At 43.6% G+C, this 15,522-nt stretch overlaps 1 protein-coding gene across 1 annotated transcript in view; it reads left to right on the top strand.

Annotated features, from left to right (window-relative positions):
• The first annotated feature begins 3,122 nt into the window (after positions 1 to 3,122).
• The window catches only part of LOC126145312 (protein gooseberry-neuro-like), a 435,017-nt gene continuing 422,617 nt past the window's right edge, over positions 3,123 to 15,522 (top strand). The window contains exon 1 of the mRNA XM_049915549.1: positions 3,123 to 3,200. Coding sequence (XP_049771506.1) covers positions 3,146 to 3,200 — 55 coding nt within the window. The 5' untranslated portion in view covers positions 3,123 to 3,145. The remainder of the gene's footprint in view (positions 3,201 to 15,522) is intronic.

Below are 15,522 nucleotides of genomic sequence, written 5' to 3'. Positions count from 1 at the left end.
CTGTACTAGTGCCGACATTGTGCATGCTCTGTTGCCTGTGTCTATGTGCCTGAGGTTCTGTCAGTGTGATCATGTGATGTATCTGACCCCAGGAATGTGTCAATAAAGTTTCCCCTTCCTGGGACAATGAATTCACGGTGTTCTTATTTCAATTTCCAGGAGTGTACATATTTTACCAACATTCGACACCCATCAGCTGTTAGAGGAGTATGTGTAGTGTTACTTTAATACCAATTAACTTTTTTTTATTTTGAACTACCTAACTTAAGCAAAAGTAGGAAAAACCAGCTAGTGATGTGAGGGACGTCGTGGCTTCACGATCCACGATCATTGCTATCCAAACTAGGTGTGACGTATTCAGCTAAGGTATCCATCCTGTCTGTCCGGTAGCCTAAAAGCGTTTAATTATCAAAGAGAAGAGGAGGCTGGGGGGGGGGGATAAAATACTACACATTTTCTTCCAGATTATAGACTTTTATGTTAATTATAATGTGGATGGTAACAAATTTTTTAAGTAAAAGTATAATACAGAAAATTATGAGGGTTTGTTATTAAATCTGGGTACGGTACGCGATTTCTCTTTCAGGGTCACTTTCTTCGCTAATTTGTACGTAGCCTGGTTCCACTTTCCAGAATGATGCACGATAAAAATGTGTGGCCGTTGTTACAAATGATAGTTTGAGTTTAACTGTGACGATAAAGTTTAGTGTCGGTGTTTCTTTCGTATGCACTAGTGAAAATTATTCACGACAGTGAAAAAGAGAACGAAAATATAATTATTCAGTCAACTGCTTTTGTCATCACAAAATCAATCCAGTAACAATAACAGGGGAACTTTAACAACAGCAAACCCTGATAAAAACGTTGTATACCAGTAACGCTTACACTACGATGAGTTCACCAAGTGCGGGCCTCTGTGGCAAAGGGGTTCTAGGCGCTTCAGTCTGGAACCGCGCGACCGCTACGGTCGCAGGTTCGAATCCTGCCTCGGGCATGGCTGTGTGTGATGTCTTTAGGTTAGTTAGGTTTAAGCAGTACTAAGTTCTAGGGGACTGATGACCTGAGTTGTTAAGTCCCATAGTGCTCAGAGCCATTGTAACCATTTTTGAGTTCGCCACGTATCTGCAATGGCCAGAATCTATTGAAGACTTTGCCAGAGACCGCGTGATATACGTAACTCTTCTCCTCTGTTGTCAGCCACAATTTGTTGCAGATTCATTTGACAGAAAAACTGCTGTTCACGACCAAATGGGTAGAAACGTTAACCTATGTCAGTCACTTCGCGCACACTTTTCGGTGTTACTTCATCCTATCTTCTTAGTGTACGAGGGTGGTTTGATAAGTGTGGTAAAAAGGAGAGAAAAAGTTTCTTTCGTAAACAACTCACCTTCCTTCTCGGCATAGTCTCCTTTGAGAGACATACATTTGGTCTACCTATCCTCCAGTTTTTTCATCCCATCGGAAAAATAGGATCTGTCTCTAAGCTGGTCGTACGTTGTGTTCCAAAAATGAACAGCATAGAGACAGAAATGATGACACTTTTTGCAGACTTGACCATCATTTTGCAGAACAGGGCTCAAGCTCGTAGAGTGCAAACTGTTACTGATTTGTTTGACTGATGGGGCTGCTAAGTGCTATACGACCTACTGCACTTCCCCGTGAGTTCAACACGATTTCTAAACTGAAGGAAACATTTCACCGCATTCCCTTCAGAACTGCTACTAATTCGTCGGGCAATAGACCGCGCCGCTCGAACTGTTAACACAACAGGCACTGCTAAGAATATCCTACGACTTCCACCTCGCTGGCAACGGGTTATACACAATGCTGGTGACTACTCTGAAGGTCAGTAAACCTTCGAGACACGTCTCTATTTTGTACGAGCTGTAAATAAATAGTTGCCACTATTAAAATTCCAACCCTCGTCATAGGAGACAGTTACGGGTCTCCTTTTTGCAAGTGATCTATGATGATTATTCCTTGGGAATGCCAAAATCCAGTGGCCATCAGCGGGAGAAACGGCCTTTGCCTTCTTCAGTGCACTTAGACCAGCCTTTGTCCATTGTTTTTACTGCCATTTAGACTTTGCTCTGTAACGATGAATCTAAGTTTCATCACCTGTCATAAATTGGCAATGGATTGTGTAGAAATTTTATGCCGGATGTGCTTTTGGTCGACTGTGAGCAGTCGTGGCACCAGCCTAGCACACAGTTTGTTAAAAGCCTTCTCTTCGCTAAATATATTGCACACCCTCAGATACCTACAGTTTCAGCGATCTCACGAATTTTTATTTGGCTGTCTTGCATACTGTATCACGGATTTTGTCAATAGCTTCCTTTGTGACGACCTCAAGTGGACGGCTGGAACGCGCTTCGTCGTCGGTGCTTGTCCCATGACTTTTAAATTAATTATTCCAAAAGGAAACGGCCTTGAATGATGCTGCAGAGTCCTGTGTGAACTTCATCCAATTTTGTTTTTGATTTTTGCAGCAGTGCAATCCCTCAAACGAAAATGTTGAGTAATACTCTTTGGGCGGCACTACTCGCGACTGGGGCAATGGGGAAAGTGACAGCAGACTAAACCAACGCGAACCACTGTAAACTGGCTTAAGAGTATAAATGTAGACGTAGATACAGATTTTCCTCTTCACATGTCTCAGGAACGGAAGCATCATCCAAAATGTGCATTGACGAGAAGCACCATTTGTGACTATTTGCCGAGTGCGCGCTAGAACGGACACCACAGTTCAGATGTGGATGAAACTCAATAACCCTGGACACACAGCTGAGAAACGGCCTTGGTTCCGCACAGGACGTGTGATAGAGTACGGTAACCTCAGTGAATGCGCTACGGGTGCCTCATTCGTGAAGACATATCCGCGCCGCACCTCGATTATTTCCGCCCGCTGTGACTCAGGCGGTCGCGTGCCGCTGAGCGGCGCGTGCCCCGTGACGTCACGCCGGGTGTGCGGTAGGCGTGGCGCGCGGCGGCCCCGCCTCCCTGCGACTGGCACCGCCAATGCGGGCGCCGGCGGCCGCCCCTCCCTCCCACCCGCCGGCTGCTCAGACCTCGTGCGGCGGCCGCACGCAGCGCACGCACGCCTCGGCTCGGCTCGTCACGCAGCCCGGCGCGACGCGCCCGCACCATGGCCGGCACCATCAACATACACCCGCTGTTCGCCGCGGGATACTCCTTCCAAGGTGGGTCTCGCGCGCCATCTGGCCCGCCGCCTAAGCTGTCACGCACCTCGGTAGCGAAACTGGATTGCTGTCTGGCGGGATTCCCGATGCAGAGAACTAGACGGAAGGAATTTTTTTGCCACGGACTTTATAACCCATTCCAACGAACCAAGACATCCTGTTGTAGCGGGTGCTCTAAGCCTGGTATTTACGTCTCATAGGCATAAACTACAACACCGGCAGACGCCTCATAGACTGTCACTGCCTGACAGTATAGTTTGTCTGTGGAATGAAGAATGAACCGGTGAGTGCCCACTGTCTCTACCCAATTATGTCACAAGGGGCATCCCCAGGCTGATTGACGACGTTATACAGACCCTTAGGCGACGCACCTTTTAAAACAATGGCTTTATAGTGCTCAGTCACGCCTTTTCGCCAAACACAATAATACTACACGGAATAAATTTATTAGTAGCTAAAGCTGCTACTGGAAGGAAGGCGCACGGCACAAACTACACAATCAACGCAGGCTCCACCACCCTGATACACGGGAAACTTATTCTTGGTACGCTTATAAGGCAGTTGTGACATCCCCCGCCAAAGCCCATTTCTCCACTACGAGCGCCGTTCGCTCTTCAATTTAAATTTCTCATCAGCTTAACTTCTCAATACAAACCAGGGAGGGGGGAGGGGGCTTTGCACCCACCTTTTGAAAATACTGTGATCTAGTTAATTTCTTTAAATTTTAAAATTTTGAAAAAAATGTATTTATTGTTGTTAATGAAATCATCTACTGGATCTATATATGTTTTAACTTTTTCTCTTAAACTTAATCCAAAAATTTAAGTCTCAGTGAAGATCGTATTCAATGTTTTCAGATCCAAGACAATACTTATGCATCAATATCTATCCAAAAAGTATAATTAGTGTGAAGCCCACCTATACCTCCTCCACTATTACTTACCTTACTCCTCATTGTTGAACATAAAACAATTTGAAAAAGTTATTTGTACTGGTAAACACTTATAAAGTGAACGAGCACGTTTTAATTCGTTTCGACTTGCTTTTAGCTGTTGTCATAATGTGTATGAAAAGAAGAAACTGTTGGTACGGATATTTACCTGTCAAATTACACATGCTAAGTAGTCACTGCTATGACACATTTCCAAGTTCTTACTGTCACATCTTTGGATGGAAGGTTTTGCAGATTGCTCACACTAGGTAAACTTGAGTCTTTGTTGTTTCTTAGATGTGTCGCGTTATTGTTACATAACGTCACTCCGGATATTACAGCACATAATTAATATTCATGACCATTGGTATACGCATTCATTGTGCATGATATTACTTGTTTACTTAAAGCAATTCACGCAAACTCTGTTAGAGTCACCATAAGCATTGTAATGTTTCTACTGAGATTATGCATCGAAAGCGAAACACCGAGCAGAACCAACACAAAATCAACGTCACCTGCGGTTTAGTAATATAGGCACGGTGTCCACCTGAATACGAGGGAGTAGTCTAATGTTTCCTAAACGTGTCGTGGAACAAGTATTTGTCAGTTAATTTATCGCTGTTGCAAGCTAAAACCAAATCCGAGTCTTTGTTGACACGGGTGGATCAGCACATCATTCTCTGGTCTCCGTTTCAAATCTTTCCCACTTTAACGCATGATTGTACTGCAGTTCGCATCTTAGCGTTTTAATCCAACTTATCTACAATTATTTTCTTCCTATAACGAAATTTATTACAAAAACGTCCCATCGAGACTTTCAAAAGCTGACAGTATGTGAAGAAGAACGTTTGAAATGCAACAAGTTGGAAACGCATAGCATGTTTACCCCGGAGTTCTCGGCAAGTGACAGTACAAAAAATGGGGAGGGAGAATAATTTATCACTTAGACCTTTTGTTTTTACCAACCGCTTTATTGAACGCACTATATTTTCCAAAGTATGTCTGTGGGCTTTTTTTTTTTTACTGGCATTCAGTATTTCGTGAAAAGCGTGACGTACTTGTGGAACGTGCGCAAAGAGAATATTTTAGTAACAACACTTAAAGAAAGTTAAATCGTCCGCTGGCAGCTTAATCCGTGTTAAATAGCTGCAAAAAGCTGTCAAAGGTGAAGCTCAACTGTAGAGGACCCGCCGGATAGTTCACTGTTAACAGTGACATGCGTTACACCACTCTAGGTTCGTTTCCACATACTATTGTGTATTGTTCCATTTAAAGTACCCATGGCTGTTTCAGTATACAAGAGTTTTAAGTATACTGCAAAATTACTCTCTCCGTTGCACACTATTACTTGCTGATATCTTATTTTTAATGCCTTAAAACATTTCCAGGTTACTTGACATACGCTGTACAGTACACATAGGCTACTATACCCAACGTCCTCGGCCACTTATCTTACACGAAAATTCTTATTTTTGCCAGCTCTTGCAAAGTTTTTCACTGTACTGCTCATTCACGTTTTTAGTTAGTTATTTCTGGGTGCCATCGCTGTTGTAAAATTTTTGCACTTGCAAGAAATTGAATACAAACAACTGCGTGAACACATAGAAGGAAAATACGTGCGTGCTAAAAAAGTCGACAGTGTGCTTCTCAAAGAAACTCTATGTGTTGTTTGTGTGTGTGTGTTTTTCTGTGTGTGTGTTCTACACTACTGAGTGAGACCCATTTTACATGCTTAACTTAACAGAGCAAGTGTTCCTCAAAGAAATTCTCTCTCTCTCTCTCTCTCTCTCTCTCTCTCTCTCTCTCTCTGTGTGTGTGTGTGTGTGTGTGTGTGTGTGTGTGTGTAATCCACTGCTTGTCAACAAGTTCAAAATGTTACTTCATGTGCATGACCTATGATACAAGCGAATAATTAAGTATGGAATATGACTGATTTCATTTCAGTTTATGTAGATTAGAGTATACTTTCTTAGAATCGTTTGGCGTAAATGACTAGGGTACCTCAAGAGATGGACCTCTGACTAATAGGAGAGCTCTTGTTCACACTCGACAGCGTCTCATCCCTCCGAAGCAGTGTATGTGCAGCAAGATTTAAAATTTAATCCAGGAAGCGTGACGATCTGATGGAGGAAATTTCGACTCCCTCAAGAAGTCGAACCGGCAATCTCCGAACCTCGCGCCGTCTCCATACATCGCAATCACTACCAGAGTCGCGCATGCAGATACATTTTGAATTTAAAACAGAAATTACAGGCCCAAAATTACTCGATTTATTGAAGCTAAAAGGCATTCCACTATTAGAATTTTCCATTCGTCCAGGAACTACATACAGAATAAATAAGTAATGTGTGTGGAAAACAGCGACATTGCGGATTGTTTACACGAACAGTCTTAACAGCTATCGTATTAATACGTTTTATGGCTGGGAGTGATGTATGCTATACATACTGCGAGGTCAAGAACTACTTCTTTCCAGGATGAAGTGTGATTATTGATACATATAACGGGCGGAATATCTACTAGCTCTAGAAATTGCTGTAGCCACTCCAAGTAATGCTGCTGCTACCGTGTTAAACATGGGTTACAGCAGGAAAAAGAAATAAAGGAAAAATTTTCCACATGCTCATTTCCCTTTAATTCCTTGCCATCGCTCATATCGCTGGAATGGGGATGCCGTTAGGTGCGGACATCTTTACTAGAGTATGTAGCCTTGGTGAAAGAAACGCGTTACCAAATTTTGAAGTCGGAGTACACGAAATTAGCCTATGGCGTAGACTGGCGTGCGCTCGCTCCACGATCTCGGACACAGCAATTAAAGAGTGGCATCAACTCGGTGTTCGGATTAGAACATGAGCAGCTACACTCTGCAGATGAGAGAATGCGTTTACTTCCAAAATCTCTGTGCATAGAATGTTGCTACCTTTCAGTGCATTATACAGACGAAGACTTGCATTCGGCCGCTCCCAAATTACCTTCCTTTATTATATGAGTTCTTAAGCAGCACGTGCGCTAAGATTATAAAAAAAGGCTTAGCACCCGTCCGCATCAGAAAAGGAGCTGGGAAAAATTACATGGTGATCTTGCTTCAGGAATTCCCTCCTCAACATCACGGAGTTACAAAATGGGCTTGACGTAGCGTGTCTACCATCAGCGCAGTTGCTGCACGTAAGCTACTTATTGTCAAAGATGATACATGCAACAGTCTCAGTGTATGATGTGGAAGGAGTGAAGTATTCGTATTCCTGCTCTATTCATGAACGCGGAATGTTGACTATTTCCCTGTATTACTGAGTCTGATGGAAGTAGGAAGCCTTCTAAATCGCAAGGAAGTCATCCGTAACACAGGTAACCATATACAATGCTTCATCTGGCAGAGCATTTGTCTCATTTTATCCCTTCAGGTGCGTATAGTGGTGCAGAATATGCCTTAAAATAAATCGTGGTGTAAACGCGGTAAAACAGAACCTGAAAAAAGGAAGATTATTATGGTGGGGTGAATCATTCTGCTGGCGTAGAAACTGCACACAAGGCGTAGTTTCTTTTCTTACATTATTAGAATAATACGTTTCCTTTATGTTAATCGTTTATCTGCCCACAATGTCAGATAATGGCCAAGAAGAGGATAAGACACTAGACGATTTAAAGCTGCTATATTCAATATCAGAGCTTGCAGGAGAGGCTGTTTTCATTATGAACTTCTGCCTACAGTTTCCCTTGTTTCCATACTGCCAAAAGGCAAAATCCTACACAGTTTGTAAATCTTTCACTTCTGTGTAAATCAAGGAGCTATCAGAATTGCGCAAACGCTAACGATGTAGCAGGATGGACCACAACTACACTTAGCACATTAGTATGACATCACCCCGACCACCCCTTTGGAAGAAATCCGAACATTTTGCTTTGCTGAATGCTGTATTCAACTACAATCTTTTTTTCTCTGTTAACCCACCTTATTTACTGTGTGATACCGGCACTCCCCCAGGGAAAGATTTACCGCGAAAATTTGGCCAGTAACACACCAGGAGTCAGGGAAGTGATATATTTTAGTTATCGTCAATAAAATTCTTCATGGTACGTGGCAGCATTGTTAATATGTAAAATTCTGCGAGCGACGTTTTGGTGACTTGCAAATGGTATTCCACGGGGTGTTTTGCCGGCAGTATACTCTGAAAATCTTATTGACAGTGCCAACGGCTTCGGAGAGCTAAGCTTATATGTCAGTCAATTTATTATTTGCTTGTTACGACGAAACCGTACTTGTCCGAACATTTTATCAGTTTTTTTTTTCAAATCTAATTTATTTTGGGGTACACTAAAGGCACCAGAATAAGGTAATGTCGTAATCAACATCATCATCCATGTGACATCAACTGCTGGACGAAGGTCTCTTCTAGACCTTCCCATGCATTACGGACTAAAAATATCCATGTTTGTAATGACTTCCAGTAGACCACTGTCTCGGTGGTCTGTTATCCCTAAGAATCCACAGAAGACCGTCCTGGATCCTCTACCATACACCACCCTATACACCTGCTGATACAAATTCAAGATTTCTGGCACTATTTAAAAAATAAAAGTACACAAGGATTCTGTTTGTATGTTCATGTACAATAGTGGCCTGAAAACGGCCTTGCGAACAGGTACGGATAAACGGAACTGGGGAGGGGTGGGGGAAATCCTGGGGATTGTGACACTGCCCTGCCGCCTAGCAAAGAACATTTTCTTATAAGCGTTGGTATATTTACACACAGATTGGGCATAAAGTCTTTGCATGATGACAGAAATTCATTTCTAAGAAACTATGCTTTATACAGCTAGAGTTTGTTGCAAATGGTAGTTTAATTCACAAAGTTTTTCATGGATACACCTCCACTTACCTATGCATTTCTTTTGCAGATGATAGGTTAAGTCATGAGGTTTTGTGGATACACTTCCACATGTGCTCTGACCCATCGGTTACAGGATATTCAACCATGGGTACTGTTACAAGAATACGGTGCACCGCCGCACTTAGGGTTATTTGTTAGCCAGTTCTTGGATGAAATCTTTTCTCCTAGATGAATCGCTAGATGATCCAACATAATGGAAACCATATTCTCCAGATACATACCTTCTAACATTTTTTTGTGGCCTACGTTAAACATGAAGTGTACAGTTGGCCAGTATCTAATGCAGAAATTCTTACGGTACAAATGTGAGATGCTATAGAGGCTGTGACGGAAGAGATATTGGTAAAGATTTGATGCCGCCCAGACGTTCTACGGGCAACAAACGGAGCACATGTGAATGCGTATCCGCAAGAAAATGAGTTAAGTTACTATGTACTATAAACCGCTTAGCTGTACCTCGTACAGTATCTTAGAAATAAATTTTTACGATCAGGGAAAGTCTTTAAATTCTCCCTGCTAATTTTCGGCGTATGAAGAGTATCGAAAGGGGGAAGGAATGCTAGAAATTACAAGCCATATTTTAGCAAGTCTTTGTTACGACGCTTTCTGCTCTGTTTGTCCGTTAGGTGTAAATTTTGTAATTGATTTCAAACTAACTTTCTCGTGAGCTATACACTTGAAACCTCCAGCATATTTCAGAACCGGATGAGAATGAAGTACTAATTCGCTTTCGTGTGTAGTGTGTGGCGGAGTATACTTTGTGTACCATTACTGTTTCTCCTTCTTTCTGTTCCAGTAGCAAATATTTCGCGGAAAGGACGATTGCTGGGAAGCCTCCGTGTGAGCTCGATTTTCTATAATTTTTTTCGCGAGATATAGAGATAGCAGCACATTGCTTGACTCAGGTGGACAGAAAGTGAAATAAACCTGAAATTTACCATCGCGTCTATTGCCATTTAATCAAAATGTTTGAAGTCAACCGAAAAATTTCATACATACAAGACTAAAACGCAAGAAAATAGTAATTTAATACAAAAAACTTTTTAAAATAACGCTTCTTAATACGGACTGAAAAGTATAAAATAACTCTCCTAGCCCCATACAGATGTCTGATCAATACAGATAGACAAAATCTGTGCTTGTGAATTCTTAACAGCTAGGGCCTCTGACAGTACTTGTAAAATTTAAAACGGAAAACGTGGGGTGCTTGCAATAGACATCTAATGCACGAATACTACATCTAAGTCGGTAACAGTTTTATTGTACTGCAAATGATATGAACTGTTCTGTGACTGTTCTCAAGGACAGTTACTCTCTACACTCCTTACTATTATCTATGACATACGTCCCATGCTTTTCGTTTCAAATTTAACAAATATTGTCACAGGTATTAAAAATCCACAGGCACAAATGTTTAGGGAAGACTGTACGGAGTTAGGAATCTACATGAGGCCAAGCTAAATTGTTTTATACATCCTAGTCCGTTTTAAAAACGTGTTATATTAAATGGTTTTTTATTTTAGTTATTTCAGTTGCTTACATGGATGAGCGCCTTTTCGTGGATGGACTCGCCCAGCGACGCAGAGGCGTATACTCAGGGCCTGGCGGTGCTCGCGGTCAACAACAAACAGGACGCATTTCGTGAGAGCACAGACAGAGTTGCCAGACCACAGGGAATACAGCGAAAGGAAAAACTTTCTACTGTTTAGAGTTAGAGGAAAGACTGACTTTCCAGCCGGCCGCGGTGGTCTAGCGGTTCTGGCGCTGCAGTCCGGAACCGCGGGACTGCTACGGTCGCAGGTTCGAATCCTGCCTCGGGCATGGGTGATGACCTAAGATGTTGAGTCCCATAGTGCTCAGAGCCATTTGAACCATTTTTTTGACTGACTTTCCGAACGTAGGTGGAAACGGCTGAAACAAATCACTCCCTTCTCCACCCCCCCCCCTCCCCCACAATGATTTACAAGCCCACTCTGCTGTCGTCTCCAGAGTTGTATTCACAGCCGTAGTCCTAACTGAAATACCGATATGACCAATGTACTCGTCAATTTTTGAAACGAATTCTTCCCAGGTGCTGTATTTCTCTGGATTCCAATTTCTTAGAACTTATACAAAAGCGAGGTACAAAGCACTAACATTAACAAATTGCCCGTATTATTATGCAAGGTGGGCAAAGCAAAACTGGCATGGAAAATGTTTCATGAGCCTTAAGATAGGCAGCCCAACTTACACCATCTGCACTGGGTATGGTTGTTGTAAGTTTTGTTGCCTACCTCAAGGCGCATGAAATATTTTACAGACCAGTTTTGCTTTGTGCCCACCCTGTATTACAACGTTCCATATAATTAATTTTTAGTACTATCAAAATTCTAGGCATCTATGGCATGTTAAATGTGGGCTTGCCGCATTTCTCCCCCTCCCCTTCAGTACCGAACCATGCAAACGAACGAGTCTAACGTTAAAAACTGTTGACATGGAGTCACCGACATTTAACTGCAACTGGCCTACTGAACTCCCGTGTGGCCTGGTTTGCCTTGCTGCAACTTCCCCCGTCACTCCTCACCCCGTCCCAGACTACTGTCTGGGCTCCCTCGGAGGGTGAGCGTGTATACCGTCGACCATCTCCCACTAGGGTCCCGTATTTCACCCGGACGCTCATGTGGGCGAATCCACACGTGTCTAATTTAATCCTGCCGCCTTCCGTGTCGCTTGTTGCCTGCAGATTCACGGAAAGCGGGAACAGTTGCAGCGCCCGTCGTTCTCCATGGTCAGGGTGATAATGCTAACAATGCTTACAATCGTGATACTGATTTACTGCTTCCTTTGTTGGCCGTGTGTTTCGTTTTTTGTTAACTAAGTATGGGTGTTGATACAAGGAATTGCTATCATTTGGCTACTTTTATCACAATTTCCACCGTCGTCCAAGCGAAATGCAATCTTAGTTTTAATCCTTTGTGTTTTCGTATAAAATACTGTGTCGTAATACACAGAATAGGCTGTCCACAACACTATGCTTATTTCTTGACAAAAATAATGGCTGCTTAGCATGTACTACCGCAGGTATACCGATCTGGGTTCCAACAGCGTCTGTGAAGCACTTCACTGGATCCCTAGCACACAGCAAACGTTGCCATAACAGTTCTCTTCCGAGATCACATGACAAATGGCAGACGCGGCCAGTGCCACATTGCAGTACAGGACATGCGCACGAGAGATACGTATCCTCTCTCTACCGAGTTACCTAGATTTACGTTCTGGCTCGACACTTTGGTCTTTAATTTGACTGGAATACCATCTCTCCATCTACAACGTGAACGTATCATAATGGAAGGAATATGGCGTAAGATGTCGATCTACAAATCTCACAAAATCTTGCTCTGTATATCTTCGTATATTAACTATTCGTCTGTTGTATTTCTGAGGACACGACGGGGAGCTGCTGGGAACATCAGTTCAAAGCTAGGAATGAGGACAGCCTGACCATTTTTGAGGAACTGGTGGGCATCCCATTTACAGAGGTGTGGAAAATCGTCTAGAAACAGTGCTTAGACTGATGAGCCAGATTTCAACGGTTGTCAGTCCACATTTACTACGGGTCTAGTAGATCTCCCTATCTTGTAATATTGGGCTCATCGCGTTAAGGTACGTTTCCAGGAGACATATTCCTGGCAACACGAACTTCAGCCACACTTTCGGCAACGTTCCCCACACTGTTTGCAGCCGTACACTTCCGGGTCATAAGTGTTCACAAGGATCTCACCAAGGCTGCGAAATGGATGAAAGCAAGCTAATGGAAGTTAACGCCACTCTTGCATTTGCATGCCACGAGGAAAAAAGTTAACAAGAAAAAGAGAAATCGGGGTCTCTGCTTGCGGTCTTTTAAAATATACGAACTGCTTCCGAGGCTGTAACTCGTGAACTGATGCTGGATACATACCTTTTCACAGAATGCGGAATCACAATTTTCAATATACACTGCCGGAAAAAAAATCGCATGACCAAGAGGAAGTTGTACGGCATAAACGAAAGATGGTAGGCGTGTTTCTACACATAAAAGATGTCTATTCTCATTTCGCGCCAATCGCATGAGAGTGGCGTTAACAGCGCCACTATAAGGATTCAAATAAGGTTTGCTTGAAATAATGGTCATAATCGTTAGTTACCTTTGAGATTGGACGTGGTGAGTTGATGTTAGTCAAGAATGCCTTTAAGGTGACAAATACGCCATTATCACCACCTCACTGAGTGTGAACGACGTCGTGTAAAAGGGCTACGAGAGCAGGACGTTCCTTCCTCGATATTGCAGAAAGACTTTGCAGGAGTGCAGCCGCTTTACGAGGTGCATTCAAGTTCTAAGGCCTCCGATTTTTTTTTCTCCGAACTGGAAAGAGATAGAAACATGCGCATTGTTTTAAAATGAGGCAGCGTCCATTGTCAATACGTCCCAGAGATGGCAGCACCGTACGGCAGATGGAATTTTACCGCCAGCGGCGAGAATGAGAACTGTTTTAAATACTTAAAATGGCGACGTTTTCCTTACTTGAAATGCGTGCAATCATTCGTTTTCTGAATTTGCGTGGTGTGAAACCAATTGAAATTCATCGACAGTTGAAGGAGACATGTGGTGATGGAGTTATGGATGCGTCGAAAGTGCGTTCATGGGTGCGACAATTTAATGAAGGCAGAACATCGTGTGACAACAAACCGAAACAACCTCGGGCTCGCACATGCTGGTCTGACGACATGATCGAGAAAGTGGAGAGAATTGTTTTGGGGGATCGCCAAATGACTGTTGAACAGATCGCCTCCAGAGTTGGCATTTCTGTGGGTTCTGTGCACACAATCCTGCAAGACGACCTGAAAATGCGAAAAGTGTCATCCAGGTGGGTGCCACGAATGCTGACGCACGACCACACGGCTGCCCGTGTGGCATGTTGCCAAGCAATGTTGACTCGCAACGACAGCATGAATGGGACTTTCTTTTCGTCGGTTGTGACAATGGATGAGACGTGGATGCCATTTTTCAATCCAGAAACAAATCGCCAGTCAGCTCAATGGAAGCACACAGATTCACCGCCACCAAAAAAATTTCGGGTAACCGCCAGTGCTGAAAAAATGATGGTGTCCATGTTCTGGGACAGCGAGGGCGTAATCCTTACCCATTGCATTCCAAAGGGCACTACGGTAACAGGTGCATCCTACGAAAATGTTTTGAAGAACAAATTCCTTCCTGCACTGCAACAAAAACGTCCGGGAAGGGCTGCGCGTGTGCTGTTTCACCAAGCCAACGCACCCGCACATCGAGCTAACATTACGCAATAGTTTCTTCGTGATAACAACTTTGAATTGATTCCTCATGCTCCCTACTCACCTGACCTGGCTCCTAGTGGCTTTTGGCTTTTTCCAATAATGAAAGACACTCTCCGTGGCCGCACATTCACCAGCCGTGCTGCTATTGCCTCAGCGATTTTCCAGTGGTCAAAACAGACTCCTAAAGAAGCCTTCGCCACTGCCATGGAATCATGGCGTGAGCGTTGTGAAAATGTGTACGTCTGCAGGGCGATTACGTCGAGAAGTAACGCCAGTTTCATCGATTTCGGGTGAGTAGTTAATTAGAAAAAAAAATCGGAGGCCTTAGAACTTGAATGCACCTCGTAGTACATGATCGCTGGCAGCGGTGTTCGCGAGAATGTACGGCCGCTATAAGACCGGACTCTGGATGGTAAAGTGGCCCTACCGAGGGTGGAGATCTGTTGTGTTTTCTGATGAAACCTGTTGTGCCTCGGTGTCAGTGACGGCCGTGTATTGGTTAGGGGAAGGCCATTGAGGGCCTGCAACCAAACTGTCTGCGTGTTAAACATTCTGGACCTACACCTGGGGTTCTGATACGGGATATGATTTCCTATGACAGCAGGAACACTCTTGTGGTTAACGCACGCGTCCTGACTGCAAGTTTGTACGTCTCTCTGGTAATTCGACCTGTTGTGCTGCATTCCATGCGGTATTTTCCAGCAGGATAACGCTGTCCCACATAACCGCTGTTATAAAATCGTTCAAAGGGCTCTGAACACTATCGGACTTACCTTTCTGAGGTCATCAGTTCCCTAGAACTTAGAATTAGTTAAACCTAACTAACCTAAGGACATCACACACATCCCTGCCCGAGGCAGGATTCGAACCTGCGACCGTAGCGCTGTTGTAACCCAGCATGCTCCATAGGGTGTTTATCACCAGATCTGTCTCTAATCGAGCTCATATGGGACGTCATCGGACGAAGACTCCAGTTTGATCAACAAACAGCATTTACCGTCCCTGTATTGACAGACCAAGTGCAACAGGCATGGAACTCCATCATACAACCTCACGTCCGGCACCTGTACAACACAACGCATGCTCGTTTGTATGCTTTCACTCAACATTCTGGCGGTTACACCGATTATTGGTGTTCGAGCATTAGACATTTGCGATGGCTTATCTCGTGCTTACATTAACCTGTGAT

Source organism: Schistocerca cancellata, chromosome 2, assembly GCF_023864275.1.
Source record: "Schistocerca cancellata isolate TAMUIC-IGC-003103 chromosome 2, iqSchCanc2.1, whole genome shotgun sequence".
NCBI classification, from domain to species: Eukaryota; Metazoa; Arthropoda; class Insecta; order Orthoptera; family Acrididae; genus Schistocerca; species Schistocerca cancellata.
Note: the sequence above shows the minus strand (reverse complement) of the source record. Positions and strands in the feature narration are given on the sequence as shown.